The sequence below is a fragment of the Perca fluviatilis genome, chromosome 4, assembly GCF_010015445.1.
Source record: "Perca fluviatilis chromosome 4, GENO_Pfluv_1.0, whole genome shotgun sequence".
In the NCBI taxonomy this organism is placed as follows: domain Eukaryota; kingdom Metazoa; phylum Chordata; class Actinopteri; order Perciformes; family Percidae; genus Perca; species Perca fluviatilis.
This window is the reverse complement of record NC_053115.1, coordinates 14652550-14668565: the sequence shown is the minus strand read 5'-3', so window position 1 is coordinate 14668565 and position 16016 is coordinate 14652550. Positions and strand designations below refer to the sequence as shown.

Sequence of the window (16016 nt, the reverse complement as noted above, 5' to 3'; positions counted from 1 at the left end):
TCCTCCCCATGACCTCTTTATTGCCCATGAAAAATCTGGTGAGTAATGCTGCCAGTGTCGCTAAGAGCCCAAAGAGACAAACTTAGACAATTTATCCGACTCAATCAATGGTTTTGTATCAAACACATTTATTTATCTTTGAAATTTCTATCAACAGGTATGTACAGATTCAGGTAACAAGTGTATTGTCCCTGCAAAATTCAAACAACACAATGGATAATTATTTAAAAATCTACAAATTAACAACAAACATGCTTTGTTTTTTTTTGTCCTTTTTTCAACCCTACCATGTACTTGGTCATTATATAAATTAAATTATAAAACGTTCACTCCACACGCATACACAACAGTCTAAATTCTTCACCTACTCTATTCTGACAGGAAATACAAACCGTATTTGCACCATTTAGTATTTGTTTCACTTTGTCATACTCCATGTATCCATCTGCATGTCATATTTTACTCTCTCACCCAACTCCGTCAAAACAAAATACAAAGTCATTTTAATGATAAACTTTCACAAATTCTACAAGCACACAGTTAAACAGGTAAGACAGGTAATAACACAACACTTAACGGCAATGACTAACATTTTAAGTACAGTACATGTAATGTCAAACAAATTGCTTTGTCATATTCACTACTACAACAGAAATACATCCGTTTTTGAGGCTCGTGCATGCTGTTTATGTATTTAATACATGATGAGAGGAAATGGAGGACCTTACTTTGTTAGTATCTGTTTTTAAGTGTTTCTCTGAGAAACACACTGGTTGCAGTGGTTATATTATAGCTTTCACCAAACCGGTGACACTTCTTACATCTCCCCAAAAAGCAGCATTCTCTTTCACCGAACACCCAGGACTGACCCACATCCTGGCTCCAAATCAATCAAGGGCACAATAAACCCTTAGCTGAGGGGAGCAGTTTTTTTAACTCTACGACTCTACGTTAGATAGACACATTTGGAGATCCAGAGAGCACTAAGTAGTCCCTTATCTCCGTTTCGCTCAGACCCTGACGACTGGGGTTGTAGCTGTAAGGGGCGCGGTGGACCCGGTGTCATAGTCCAGGTCGATCATGGTGTGGTTGGCAGTGCCTAGGCTGCTAAGGGAAGTGCCTGTGCCCATCTGTCTGTCCCGCAGACTTTGCAGGTAGCTCTGAGAAGAAAAAGAACACAGGGAGCCATGAGTGAGCTACACAAAAATGGTGGAGTCAACTTGATGCAGATTTTATGTCATCAGTTAGTCTTACTGGTAAGATATAACTGATGCCATAAAAACACAATAATCAGTATCTACAGCACACGCCATGTTGGGCGACACTGACCGGTGCCAGTAGATCCCCAGCGTAACGTTTCACTGGGGTGGGTTTACGGCGGTACGTGCCTTCCTGCCCACCTGCCTGCGGTCGCTTCTTGGCGTCCTTCTCTCGAATCCGCATCAGCTGGACTCTCTTCTGTCTCCGGCTGATGACGACTACAAGGAGAAGGGGTAATGACGAATGAAACGTTATATTTAGAAGAGGACAATTTTAGCCTTTTATTTTGATTGTCATTGTTTGATTCAAACATTTGATATGATGTTATACCACCTTCTCTATTTTTGCATTTATCAGGGGTGAAAACTAATGTTGACAATTTTGTTTGCAAACACTTTCAATGTATCTTCAAGTTTGCACTCTTCAATGTGGTACTAAATTCTCCTTATTATATATTTTTCTCTGGTGGACCTTCTCTACCAGCGGTTTCCTTATGTTTATATATTTGTGTCTTAACAATAAATTAAGATTGCTGTTCATTTTTTATATTATCATTATCATATGAATTGCTAGTGGAGAAAAAAATATTCAAATCACATGTTTTTGCTGAATAACATGTCACTGTGAAAATGTAGGGATTTTCTTTTAACAAGAATGAACAAAGGGTCAGGTGTCAAATAAATCCTTGTCTCTGATTGGCTGTTTCTGCTCTGAGCGTACATGTGATAGCTTGAGTCACCTTTAAATGTTACTCTTACACTAGAAACAAAACAACTTTAGTACTCCTCTGTTCTTAAGTGTAGTTCCTAAAAGTTAGATGAATATGGGCCCTGACACACTCCAACAACAGAACTCAAAGGGTCATGATACTCCCTGCTTACCCTCAGTGTGTGAGAAGCTGTCATCTGTCAGTTTCCACTGGACCAGTACTCCTATGAGGCTGAGGGCGGGCCAGACGCCCAGAATGACCCAGCTGTACCAGCAGAGAGGTGGCCCAGGTGTGAGGCGCAAGCAATCATATACATGCATGGCCAAAACCAGCATCTCCACAAAGTAATCAGCACACACTGTCATGATAGCTGCCCCGAACACAGCCGTGGAGAGCATGGTGAAGAGCTTTTGCCACTGCAGCGTCAGCACAGCAAACAGCATGCCCGTTCCCAGAAGTGTACCCAGTGGGACCCAGACTGTGGTTGGGGTGTAGAACTGGTGAGTGACCAGCAGGGCGGCGAGAGCCAGGAGGAGGCCCAGCAGCAGGCCGGTCATGAAGAGGCCGACGCTTCGCACCAACATGGTAACCAGACCGCACAGCAGGCCGATACCGAGGCCGATACCTGCGCTGGCCTCCACGCTCAGCTGGGTGTCCAGCACGTGCTCCTTGTGACACAGCAAGAAAATGATGACGGAGCCAAACATCAGACCAGACAGGAACATGACAGCCTTGAAACAGCGGTAACCTAGAGGATGAGAGACAAAGAGAGATGTACAATGAGGAAACAGGAGTTGGCAGGATCAGTGAAAAGCATTGATCATTTTATATGTAAGTACACAAGGTGCAAGCATAGCAAAGTAACTCTGGACACAGATACAAATCAGAATGTTTTTGTGTCAAATGTACAGAAGATGTCGACTAGAACCTGGTTGCAGAGGAAATCAGTAACATCAAGTAGGCTAATAGCGCAGATTTATCTTTAACTTGATTTGATATATTTAAAGGCTGCACTATGGAGCAAGTTTACAGTTACGAGTGGCATTTTGATGGTGTGTTATGTCATCCCAAAAACATTCAGTTTCAGCTTCCTTGATGTCAAGGTCTGTGAGCCTGCAGGGATCCTCACCAAAGAAGCAGTAGATGATGCCAAACAGGCAACACATGGAGCAGATGACAGCAGGGATGACGTCATACTTCCTCTCTATCTCCAAACTACAGGCGTCGACCAGGGCTGTGCCTGCCCCGGCCCCTTCAGAGCTCAGCCCGGTGGGATCTGCCATTCTGGGTGAATGTGAGAGGCTGGAGTTTGGGACAAGGGTGGAACTTTTGGTGGCGTTATCTCATGTCCATCTGAGCAGGTCTGGTGACTGTAAGAGGAGAAGAAATGTGGATGAATTATGGAAAAATAAAGAAAATGTGTGGTTTCCTGATCACACAGAAAACTTAAGTACTCCAGGGGTAAATGTGAAGTGTGAAATATTCAGCTCAACTGTGACTTCTTCCGAGCTGCTCTGTATGTGCAGCTGCCATAGACTCAACACACAAAGCTATGCAACTCAGTGCAATCCTGTATGCCCAGGCATACACACAAGCAACTCATTCACTCACTATAATCCACGTGCCAGGACCCCTGTAGATCTCTGTTCCCCCTGAATCAATAGGGTCATGATGAACTCTGACAGTCGTTAAGTGGTTAGTCATCTGAGAAGAGTAATTGGCTTTAGGCTACTTTATCAGATTTTAACACAATTAAAATCATTTAGCTTTAACTGTCCTTTTAGAATTACATGGGAAGGAGAAAATCAGAGAGCACTGTTTTCTGTCAGCAATTTGGTAGCTTTTGTTTGTTTAATTCGATTTTTTTTTTTTATGATTTCAACCTTTACTTGGCACTCTTGCTTATTTAATATACACACATACAGTTAACTGATAAATTTATTATGATGAACAACTAGTGGACCCAGTAGCTATGTCCACAATTACTGCAGAGCAGCAGATGTTACAATCCTGTGAAAATCATGCATCTCCAAATTGTTGACTTCTCATTAGCTAAGAACAGCAAACCCTGTTTTCATCTCTGTGAAATGGTTTATTTAGCATACGAAGTAGGAACATTTTCTCAATTCTTAAAGGTCCCATGACATGGTGCTCTTTGGATGCTTTTATATAGACCTTAGTGGTCCCCTAATACTGTATCTGAAGTCTCTTTCCCGAAATTCAGCCTTGGTGCAGAATTATAGCCACTAGAGCCAGTCCCACAATGAGCTTTCCTTAGTATGTGCCATTTCTGTGTCTGTAGCTATTGAGGAAGAGAGACTGGTGGGGGTGTGGCCTTGACCAACTGCCACTTTGCTCGTATGAAAGCCATGATGTCTCTCTCTCATGGGTGGGCCAAATTCTCTTGGCGGGCAAAGCAGAGAAGGTGGGGGTAACCTTGCTCCTTATGACCTCATAAGGAGAAGATTCCAGATCGGCCCATCTGAGCTTTCATTTTCTCAAAGGCAGAGCAGGATACCCAGGGCTCGGTTTACACCTATCGCCATTTCTAGCCACTGGGTGACCATAGGCAGGCTGGGGGAACTCATATTAATGTTAAAAAACCTCATAAAGTCAAATTTTCATGCCACGATGAGACCTTTAAAGGAACGTGTAATCCTTCGGTTTATCCAAAAGATTCACAAAATATCACCAACTTTTGGGAACTACAGGGTTTTCCCTGGACAGCAACAAGCTTATACTAAAGTAGAGTCTAACAAGACATGAAGTCTACCTTTTTATCAAACTGTATGCAAAATCTGCTTAAAAAGTTTTTTGGGTTTTTTTTGTAGTTTTTTCTCATTTTACCTCCACTGACACTGTAATTTCTAGAACCAACTAGTGCTCTTGAAAATTTAATTATATATGATATTTAAGCTGGCAGGCCTGTAGAGAGCCGCAAAGGTTTTCAATGGGGCTAAATGCTTATGGGTGGACTACTTTTTCTGAGGCTGCTGGCAGGCCTCCTGTATGATCTCACCAAAGCTGATATCCGATTACAGCTCACTCAAGTTTTCTACTTTAGACAAACAGTCAGGAACAGTCACTCCTGCCTTTATTCTTCGCTTCTTGCCAGATCTTTCTCTTTCCACCCTGTCTATCTCTACTTCTCCTTCTTTATCTGGAACTTTCCCCACATTAAATCTATTTCATCTTTCAAAATGAAATTAGCCATTATTTGCCTTTTTCTTAGACACAGGGCTGTGTAAGTTACAAAGCCTATGAATTACTTTACATGGAAAAAATGACAGCCCATTGGAAAGTTTTCTTTTCTTCTTTAGTCACTCGCAGTTTCTTTAAGAACCTATCCCTCTCTCCCTCTTTCTGCTTTCCATCAGTAACAACTATAATGTCTTAGTTCTTCGCTGAAAGAAAAAGACAACATTTAGGGGAACTATGTCCAATATATATTGTCTGGAGACTATGGTTGGGTGTAGGTTACATTGTATAGTATATTAAAACTTTGAGGATATGTGTAAATAGCTGAAATTGAGATAATATGTACATTATTTATGTAATATTATTTGATGTGTGGGTGTAGTAATGTGGTTTTAAATACACAGGTCTAATAAACACACCACAAACTGCAATGACTATAGATGTATCATCTTCAATACTCTGCAACAAACTTAATTTCTTTGCTTATAAAATTACTTTTGAATCTAATGTAAGAAATAGTGTGCAAACTATCCTGATATCAGCTAAAGTAAAGGTTGGGGGGGCGGGGGGGGGAATGCCTCAAGTGAATGTTAAGAAAAATGACAAAAAGTTAACTGGATAGAATGAGACAGGCGCAAAATAAAATGTTACTTTTCAAAGAAAATGAGCACTGCTGGAGTGTAAAATCAAGACTTTAATCTTCACGTCAACCCCAGCCGACTTAAAATGAAGAACCAAACTCTATTGCAGGATAATATAAAGCTACACGCAGGGGTCTGGGCAGCACAACGGCTCAGTGATTAGCACTGTCGCCTTAAAGCGAGAAGGGTTTGAATGTGAGGGCTGGCTGTGGGGTTTTCTCTGTGAAGTTCTCATAGTCTCTCCATATCTGTAAGGGTTACCGCTGCACCTTCAGACACTCAGGTTAAACTCTATATTTGTAGTGTACGTTTTGTGGTAAGAGTGGCTTCCCTTGCACCATAAGCGAGGACCTCAGCCCCCTGTGACCCTGAACAGGATAAGAGGTTAGAAAATGGATTGACAGACACAGGAAGCACATTGTTATGGGCTTTTGTCTCGCTCTTTGGTCTCGTTACTGTGATCTGCTTCTCCATAATGGTGTTGATTCAGTCATATAAGAAAAAGAGGAGTTGCAATGTGGAACTGTTAAAATGTTAATATATACTTCCAAAAAGGTATTTATGTTTTAAAAATGAACCAAGAAACTTCAGTAGATAAAGTTTACTTCTGACTGATTGCGGTTGGTTTGCCCCAGAGCATTTTGCCCTAGTTGGCCTTTGTCCAATATGACATGAATGCAGCATAAAGCCACCTGTTTGGTTTGGATATGAAACACCTGCACCAGCCACTTTCCTGCAGGGAGCTTTATTTGTAGAGTTTTTTGAGACTGACTCCGCTCTAAAGCTTTCCCTTATTTACCTGCTCGGTGACCTTTTGCAGTTTGCTTTTTTTCTTGCGAGAAATTTGAAACTTATATAACTTAAATAAAAATTAGTGACTAAGGTGAAAAAAAAAAAGATTTTATATTTCTTGTCCTTAACATACAGCATGTCAAATTTAAATACATCTTTGTACAAAATGGTGTATGTAGATACATTGGAACATATCACATTACACAGTAGCTTATTTTTTTACAGTAATTGCTGCAATTGTACACTATACACTATACTATACAACAAGACTTTCCCACAACTTCCTCTGTTGCTTCTAGCGAGCCAGGACTTTGAATGAATGTTTTGTGGTCTGCTTATTGAATAAAGTTAAACCATGATAATAAGTCATCAGTGCTAATGAGAATAATAAGTTCAGTCTCCTCCTTTCTAGCACATATCATATTTGTTTAGAGTTAAATCTTACATTGCTTTGGTGTACCATTAACACTGGCACTATATGTGTGAATAAGTTAATATTTCAACACCATTTTAACAGTGATTTATTTAACTCTACATGCACATGCTCATGTCTCTGTGCATCTGCCTCATGTTATCCCTCTGTGGGTCACAATGGTGTCCTATGTCTAGCAGGCTTGGAAGTCCTTGCTGCTGTGGGAGAATAGAGCCATTATGGGGCAAAACAAAGACTCTGAGGCCCATGCTGTGACCTCTAGTGGCACTAAGAGGAAGCCATGCGAACGAAAAACGAGACCACATAAATGGCTGAGAGCGCCAAGGAGACTGGTAGATCCAGAGTGTTTGCTGGAAGTATTTGCCTTCAGAGGGTTGGTGAGTGATGGAGGGAGGGGGTCCTAACTAGAAACAGAACTATCTGTCTAAATGACTGAGCTCTCTGGAGGCCCCAAAACCTCCCAATGCTTCCTTCTAGCTGAATTTTCTACAAGCTAAAGTCACATGGCAACTAATTCAATACAAGTCAACAAGGCTGAGAGTCTACAGCCACGCTAGCAGCTCTGTGAGGCTGTACCTTATTCATCATGGGCTGTACTTCCTTAGCTGTAGCTAGATGCTAACAACCTCATGCTAACATGCTTATATTTTACAAGTAATATTTACCAGGTTCACCATCTAGGTTTAGCCTCTTAGCATGCTAAAATTTGGTAATTAGCACTAAACACAACGTACAGCTGAGGTGGCTGGGTTATTTGCCTTTCGGGTTTATGAACATACAGCAAAGGATTAGACAATATTCCAATTTAGACCTGATGATAGTGTTAGATTGAAAGTCAGAGGATCAACAAAGTTATTCGGATAATAACTTATTTATTCATAACTTAAATATCTGTACTAAATTTCCTGGCAATCCATCAAAAACGTTAAAATATATTCACTTGAAAACAAAAATGTCAACCTCACGATGACCCTAGAGGAAAAGTAAGGGTAGAGGATCCCCAAAGTCAGTAGGATTCATACTGTGGACTATAAATGTCTGTACAAAATTGTAAGGATATCCATTCAATAGTTGGTGGACCGACCGACCGGCCGATCGAGGCTAAAATGTTTAGTGAGTATTTCATTTTCAGCATGGACTAGCTTGACCAGTAGGTCTGAAATGTGTCAAACCTCTTTACTTGGACTCCAATGGTAAGGAAAGGAAAAAAAAACAAAAAAACATAATGGCCTCCAGAAGCATCACTTACATTTACTTAAGAGGCAGTAGGTGGGAATTGTGCATTAACATACAATAAGCATCAGCTGCTGAGGAGCCATTAGAATATTACGTTGCTATTGAAACAAGAACTTGCCCAGGAGTATGCTCCCCCTGAACAAACACTGCAGGGGGCTGCATAGCGCAGATTTGAGTGCTCAGCTGCTGAGGAACAGGCAGGGCTGACTACAAGTTCCCCACATAGCTAATATGGGTGTGTTTAATGAAGGGGTGGGCGTGTGTGATCACGGCCAAGGATTCTGCGCCTCCGACTTGACGGCCAGGGCCAGCTGAGAAGCTGAAAACCTGCCGTGTTATGACCTGGCTGTCTGACAACTTCACTTGGAAGACTCTACCAAGAATGTGAGACTGCACTCTGCAGTTGCAGCAATAAATCACGCCACCTTCAGCTGAGCACCACAACCAGCTGAAAGACTGATCAGATCTAGACAACAGGAACCATTGGGAATATAGCTAAGTGTCACAGTGGGGGTTATTAAAATGGATGCCATATTTTGCTAAGTTTAAACAAGGATACATTTATGCTCATCGTCACAATAACATCTGGCTTCACTCTGGCTCATATTGAGGAAGACATCATATGGGCCACTACTGAGCTTCCTGTCTCTCCATAGCAGGAAGCTCAGGACCAGATGAGGAAGTGGAACATCAGCTTTCAGTAGGAACTGACCCTTGTGTTTGTGACACGGAGCAGACAGGAACAAAAAGTTGGATCATCATCACTTCACCTCAAAAACACTGCCTAGATTTAAAATGAGAATCTAGGACTGGGAAACATGATGCAGCTACCCAGGACTCTGCACTGCTACGAAAGTTAGCACTGTCAACACAAACAACTAGACCTGAGCAATTTGTTCCTCCTAAGGAAACGGAAGGAAAGGCAACCTTGCAATATGATGAAAACAAACTTCTAATCTGTCTGGCTCGCAGGCTAATCTACATATAAAACCTGCCATTGTGTCTCTGCTTATGTGATTGAAGTACTTCAGCACGGATTTTGTGCTTGTTGTGCTGTAACGACTTGTAAAATTAACAAAGAACCACATTATTCAGTCAGTTACATGTTTGTTTTTTTCAGATTTTTTGTGATATATTCTCAGTCTAACGCCATGCAGCCAAAATGATGCACTGATCATGAATGTGCAAAAATGTACTACAAATCTAGACAGACTTTTACATGCCAGTATCAAACGCCTCTATGGTCACATTCCAGATCTTTTATTTTTTTAATCCAGATTCATCCCTCCCCACAAACACTTCCTTACAGCTGACAAACTAAAAACTCAAACACACCAACAAATAGCTAAATATAGCTATAAAACTAGAGCATTGCAATAGATATTTGGTACCTTGAGCGCGTGTCATAAGCAATTCAGTTGTGTTTTAAAAGCTCTGTTGTGCCTTTGCACACACTACAGCAATCAATCAATCAATTAATCAATACTTTATTACAGACTCAGGATCGGAAATTACGTACAAAAGCACAATACATGGTTAAAAGAATAAAAAATCTGCGTCCAAAGAGACAACTATACCAACATCTCCACACCTGGGATCAGTAGTGTAGTACTAAACTTTATGTTGGATAAGCCCAAAATGATTTTGTTTTCATTAAAGTCATTAATCCATCTAATCCGGCAAAAACATTTATACATACGATTTCTTACAGTTTGTAATGTATTGACTGCCGCAGTCACAAAATCTAAATCACTTGCACTACACCAGCTAGGTCTCTTCAGTAATATATCATGTCACCCATGGCATACTTTTGCATGCACACTACTCATATGGACATGGTCTTTAACAACCCCAGTGCATCCTAGTTGCAATTGTGGGTGCATTCACAACTGTATTAATTTATTACATTACTAAGGATCCCATTTTAGGGCCAAGAGTGATCAGGAATTATGTGAACAGGGCCTATAATCTGGGATGTATCCTTCATTCATTTTCATATTCAGGTCTGTTCTCTTGTAGGGGTGTAAGAAAAAATCGATACACTTGAGTATCGCGATATTTTATTTTGCAATACTGTATTGATTTTCAAAGAGGAAATATCAATTTTTTTATTTTATTTAAAAAACAAAATTAAATTATTTATTTTTTAACGTTAAAAAATATTCATGTAAGACAGTGGTTCACGTTTATGTTGTGTTTAAACCCCCTACCGCTAGATGGCTATGCTGAGACACACCACTAGTGTCCTTTCCTAGCAGTGCCTAGCAGTGCCTAGCAGTGCCTAACTTTTTGCTAGAAGCTAACAATGTAGCTATGGCTGAACTTTGGCCTACTTTAGCATATAAACATTAGCTCACTAAGAACCTGTAAACCACAATCCCAAACTGGCAGTTTGATTTTCTGTGTACTGAATTATTTACCTAAAGTAAACTTCTTTGACTTTTGTGAACATCATGTCTTTTATAATTATTAGTTTTTCTAAAATTATACTTAAAAAAAATCCCAATATATCGCCTTATGCACAGTATCGAAATATATTGCAATATATTGAATTGTGACCCATGTATCGTGATACGTATCGTATCGCCAGATTCTTGCCAATACACAGCCCTATTCTCTTGTGACCCAGCCTTTCCAGGGTGTCACATGGTCTTTCCCTAGTTATCAGCTGCTTAACCCAAAGCCATCTCACATTTACATTTACCAATACATGGGCTTTAATGCAAGTCTCTGACAAGATGTGACACAAAAAATGTGCACTTGGATGCAATGGATCTTTCTTGAACCAGAAAATCTGAAGATTTCTTTTTTGTGGCAACAGAGTTTCCAAAATTGCGAATTTCAGGCTTAACTATTTACCTACCTACCTTAATTTTGCACACAGCACAGTTAGAGTTCCAACATCTTGATCACTACCCAGAGTTATGAAAATTCACATAATTTTGCAATATTTGATTGCATTCAATAGCTTTTTTTTACGACACAATTGGCTGCCGTTCAAGTGACAACATGTCACAATCTCACTGTCAGTTGTAGGACCTAACCTTAAACTACTTAAACTGAAGTCTCCTATTTCCGAATAAAAATAAAGTTTATAATTCTCACTGCCAAATAGTTTGCCTTCTGGCCATGGACCCCAATAACGGTCACTTTTGGCAAATGTTTCATTTGTAGTATCTAACTTATTTTCCCTCATAATCTCTCAAAAACCAAAGAGGCAATCCCACCCTGGATCACACAGCAGAACCGCAGGGCCAAGGCTTCTTGCACACACTACGTGGGCCATAAAGGGACATGAAATGTTTGCCTTCCAAGATGAAGGATGTTTCCATTGAGTCTTTATTCCATATATGCTTATGCATAGACACTATGGGTTTATTTCATTATTTCATTTATTATTTCTTCATTATTCTTTATTATTAATATTATTATTATTATTATTATTATTCTACCACACTGGGTGAAACAAAATAAAGTAACACAAGTTCTGTTTCTCAGATGTGAAGTGTTCATATTTGTCCATCTAGTACACATACCATATAACTGGTTTCAAATTAAACAGTATTGATTTTTTTTGTAAATAGGCTGCAGGCCACTTGCCATCTTCCACTAGCCCAACTTTCACATAATTAACTTAAAACCTAGAGTTGTTAGCCAGTACTGCTTAAAGCACAGTACTGGGGGATTTTGGTCTAAATGTTTGGTTCAGTGGGCACAAATAAAGCCTTTATTATCCTGGATCATTATTTCTTTGTCATCAAAGGCTAAAAGGATAAATTGCATTATGTGCATCAATCTCATGCCTGACAATATAGGTCTTTCAACTTAAAAATGCAGAGAGCTACTTATAGGGAGGCATGAAAAAAAGATCTGAAACACAATGAGGAGCCTTTTGAAGAGTCACATGTCGATGGTGCAAGAGTGTACTGTACATCAGAAATACACATGGTCGTTAACATAGTAAGAACCAATATCCACACACCAAGTAAACACTCTATGCTGCAGTAAGTTGGGGTTGTGATCCAGCAGCAGAGGACGGAGCATACACTGTGTGCAGCAAGGAGGGGCAGTTCCACAACGCTCGATTAGGGTTTGTGGTAGAGAGCAGCATTTAGTAGGTGGTGCGCTGGAGTCTGATGTCCATATGTTAGTGAGAGCATGACAGTGTGGCACTCTGTATGAGATAATATATGCTGCTGATGAAGTATCCAGAAGTGTTCTGTAGTGAAGCTTGGGAAATGTCAGTGGGGGTATGATATTATTATAGTGTATATTAAGATGATATTTAGCTCTTATCAAACAGTTTTTATTTCTTTTCACAGGGAGTTGGTGTACAATAAACACAAGTTGCTTAGGCAGACTGCCAAAGTAAAATAAACTAAGCCACTGATTGAGTTGTGGTACTTTGTAGATAGGTTGGCTGTAGTGGCAGAAAGAGGAGTCAGAACACACAGTAGCCGTTCAGACCTCAGTGCAGTGCCTATATATGTCTGCAGCATTTCCACTCCAGCTCTATCATTTAGAGCAGCCATTTAACCCTCTTTGTCAAATTCCAGTCAACAATAATTGTACCTCCTACAGCGATCTCACGAGCCTAAAATATCACGTCCTTCAATTTCCAAGCCAACTCAACACCCCTCTCATGTCATAACTATAACCAGTGTTTAAAGTGCTATAAGTAGCATATGGATGGATGTTTCAAAATGACTGGTATCAGTTTTTATGTGGTCTTTATGTGACAATGGGGTTTTTCTTGCACCCAAGAATCTCCAAATCCTTCCATCTCTGATTGTAACTACAAACTCAGGTTGCTGCTCGGCCATGTTCTTCTTTCAGTCAGGCTTTTTGCTATTTAAGAAGTAACACAGGAAGACAGGATCAGCTGCATTTGACGATGAAAGCAATTACACCTATGGTTGGGTAATTTAAAAATGTAGGGAATTTGCTACCTTTGACTACATTAAAACTAGTATACATTAAAAACAAGACATAAAACATTAAATGATGCAATTGAGAAAGTCCCAAGTACAGAGCACAGCCATCTCCAAATTAGATTAACAACAGCAATGAGTCTTGTACAGATTATACAGCACAGCTATTCCTTAACACTGCTCTTATTCCTCCTCAGTACATTTGTGTGCAGAGTTAATGGACAGATGCAGGAGGCCTGAGCGTGTGGCCTGAAAGAGCTGGGATGCTATGCTAACCCAACAATTTCTCAGCGGTGTCACTGTAAAACTGCATTTGTGACGGCTTTGAGCTTAAAGAAAGTCGATATGTCCCGACCTGACACACGACAACAATAACATCAGAGGAGAAGCTGAGTATATGATTCTGTCATTGATTACTATTGCATACATGTATTGGATACACTTTATAATACTGATAGCATGACTAGATTGTGTTTCAAAGTAACCAAATAAAGCAATGAAGTTCATCTTTTTCAGCTGGTACAGTTGAAAGTAAAATAGAAATTCCCCAAATGTCTAATAGGGGTCTAAGACAGCTTTAGCCGAGTGATTTGTACTAATGTGAACTAAAAAGTAATTTCATTTTTACTTAATGCTACAAAATATAGAGTTAACCAAAACTACCTTCTCAGAACTGCAGATATGGAGATTCCAATACCTTAATTCGAGGAGTAAACCTGTCTTAAGAGAAAAAAAGACTGCTTGTGTTTAAGAAAGCAGATCCGAAAACAGTAATTACCCAAAATTCAAAATTAAAGCTTGTTCTCATAAAATGGGAATTCCTGCTTTGCTGTGCGTGTCAGCTCCTCTTCCTGTGCACTCTTCCCAACAACACTCTCCTGAAAGTTGCATACAGTATCAATGAAGTTTGTGTTTATTCGTTGACGATAAGTCAGCATATTCTAATAACAAAGACAAGAACGTGCACCCACGCTAATTGAAAGGCACCATGCGAAACATGTGCAGTTCTTCATGCCGCCTCCTTTCCTGTCTTCTCTCTTTCCCCAAAGCAGGGAAGGGCTTCCTCTTTGCCTTTTCCAAAAACCATCTGGTTCAGGCTGACAGAGTTAGCTCAAGTAGATGGGGGGGTGCACTGAGGGGGTGTAACTACAGACTGCAGCTCTGCTGTAAAGACAGGACCTGTGGGCTGTCGTCCCACGGCACGAAAACCAAAGAGGCAATCCCACCCTGGATCACACAGCAGAACCGCAGGGCCAAGGCTTCTTGCACACACTACGTGGGCCATAAAGGGACATGAAATGTTTGCCTTCCAAGATGAAGGATGTTTCCATTGAGTCTTTATTCCATATATGCTTATGCATAGACACTATGGGTTTATTTCTTTATTTCCTTTATTATTTCTTCATTATTCTTTATTATTATTATTATTATTATTATTATTATTATTAATTTACCACACTGGGTGAAACAAAATAAAGTAACACAAGTTCTGTTTCTCAGATGTGAAGTGTTCATATTTGTCCATCTAGTACACATACCATATAACTGGTTTCAAATTAAACAGTATTGATTTTTTTTGTAAATAGGCTGCAGGCCACTTGCCATCTTCCACTAGCCCAACTTTCACATAATTAACTTAAAACCTAGAGTTGTTAGCCAGTACTGCTTAAAGCACAGTACTGGGGGATTTTGGTCTAAATGTTTGGTTCAGTGGGCACAAATAAAGCCTTTATTATCCTGGATCATTATTTCTTTGTCATCAAAGGCTAAAAGGATAAATTGCATTATGTGCATCAAGTGTAAAATGCTTGAAAAGGGGAGCAGCCATGAAGGCAGCTTACGTGTTATTACAAACATGTCCAGCTGTAGGGTTTGGTAACGTGGGCTACTGATGAGTCAGGATCTGAGGTGGAATCCCTCAACTACAATCAATCATCATCGGTAATGGAGTATGCGGCTGTTGTTTTCAACGATAGTCTGGAGTTAACAAACAACCAAAAATACAATACTTCAGTAAAAGTAATTTTAAAAACTTACCGATGAGCCTGTACGTTCCGCAGTAAGGTTAACTTATCCCTGACAATCGGTCCTGTCAAACAGGAAAAACGCCAACCACCACTCACTAACAAAAAAAAAGCGGCGGTAGAGTACCAGGGAAAAACCGGTTTTCTTCCTAAACTCTTTTTAAACACACGGACTGCACTACACCGCCAACAACGGCATCGTTTGGTTCCTATCCCGGCCTCATGCAAATGTTTTAAAACGCGAACCTAGCTGTGACCACAGATGTGAGGAGGCTAGTTTCCATTCTCCGCGGCGCCTCAGTCAGTCAGTCACCCAACTTCGGATCTAAATTAACCGTTGGAGTTCCCGTCAGTGGCAGCACACCAAAGTACTTCAAGTCCAGCTCCTCTCTCTGGAAAATCTTAACCATCCTCCATCACACACCTCCCCTCTCCTTTTCTCGCCGCTGAAGTAAACGGCACTTGAAAAAACAAAGGAGAAAAAGTTTTTTTCCCTCCGAGGCAATCCCCCCTCCCTATCTCCATCCAGCGTCGTCTCGTCAGTTGGGCCGTTGAAGCCCGGAGGGAAAGAGAGAGGGAGGGAGGGAGGGAGGGAGGGGGGGGCACAGCACACAGCAACAGATGAGGCTCAAAATCAAATATGACCACAGCTAGATAACCTTATAATTGACCCACACTAGCTAATCTACAGCTGTTTTTTTATTATTATTATTTTTTTTTTTTATTAGGATAGTCTAAAGCAATTATCTTCCAACAGGGAGTCCGGGGCCCCTAGGGGGCTTGATTTAGTGT

The 16016-nt window shown here is 40.4% G+C and overlaps 1 protein-coding gene across 3 annotated transcripts; it reads right to left on the bottom strand.

Annotated features, from left to right (window-relative positions):
- Positions 1-111: 111 nt before the first annotated feature.
- Positions 112-15769, bottom strand: LOC120558200 (transmembrane protein 198-like). Of its 3 annotated transcripts, none has more exons than XM_039799141.1 (5): positions 15238-15769; positions 3099-3339; positions 2142-2717; positions 1330-1478; positions 112-1160 (listed from the first exon to the last, which is right to left on the bottom strand). In XM_039799141.1, the coding sequence occupies exons 2-5, from the start codon at positions 3250-3252 to the stop codon at positions 1011-1013; spliced, it is 1029 nt and encodes a 342-aa protein (XP_039655075.1). In that variant the 5' UTR covers positions 3253-3339; positions 15238-15769; the 3' UTR covers positions 112-1010. The 3 variants fall into 3 exon arrangements, with proteins under 3 accessions (XP_039655075.1, XP_039655076.1, XP_039655077.1); XM_039799142.1 differs by having other exon boundaries at positions 993-1160; positions 1389-1478; XM_039799143.1 differs by having other exon boundaries at positions 993-1160; positions 1401-1478.
- Positions 15770-16016: the final 247 nt, after the last annotated feature.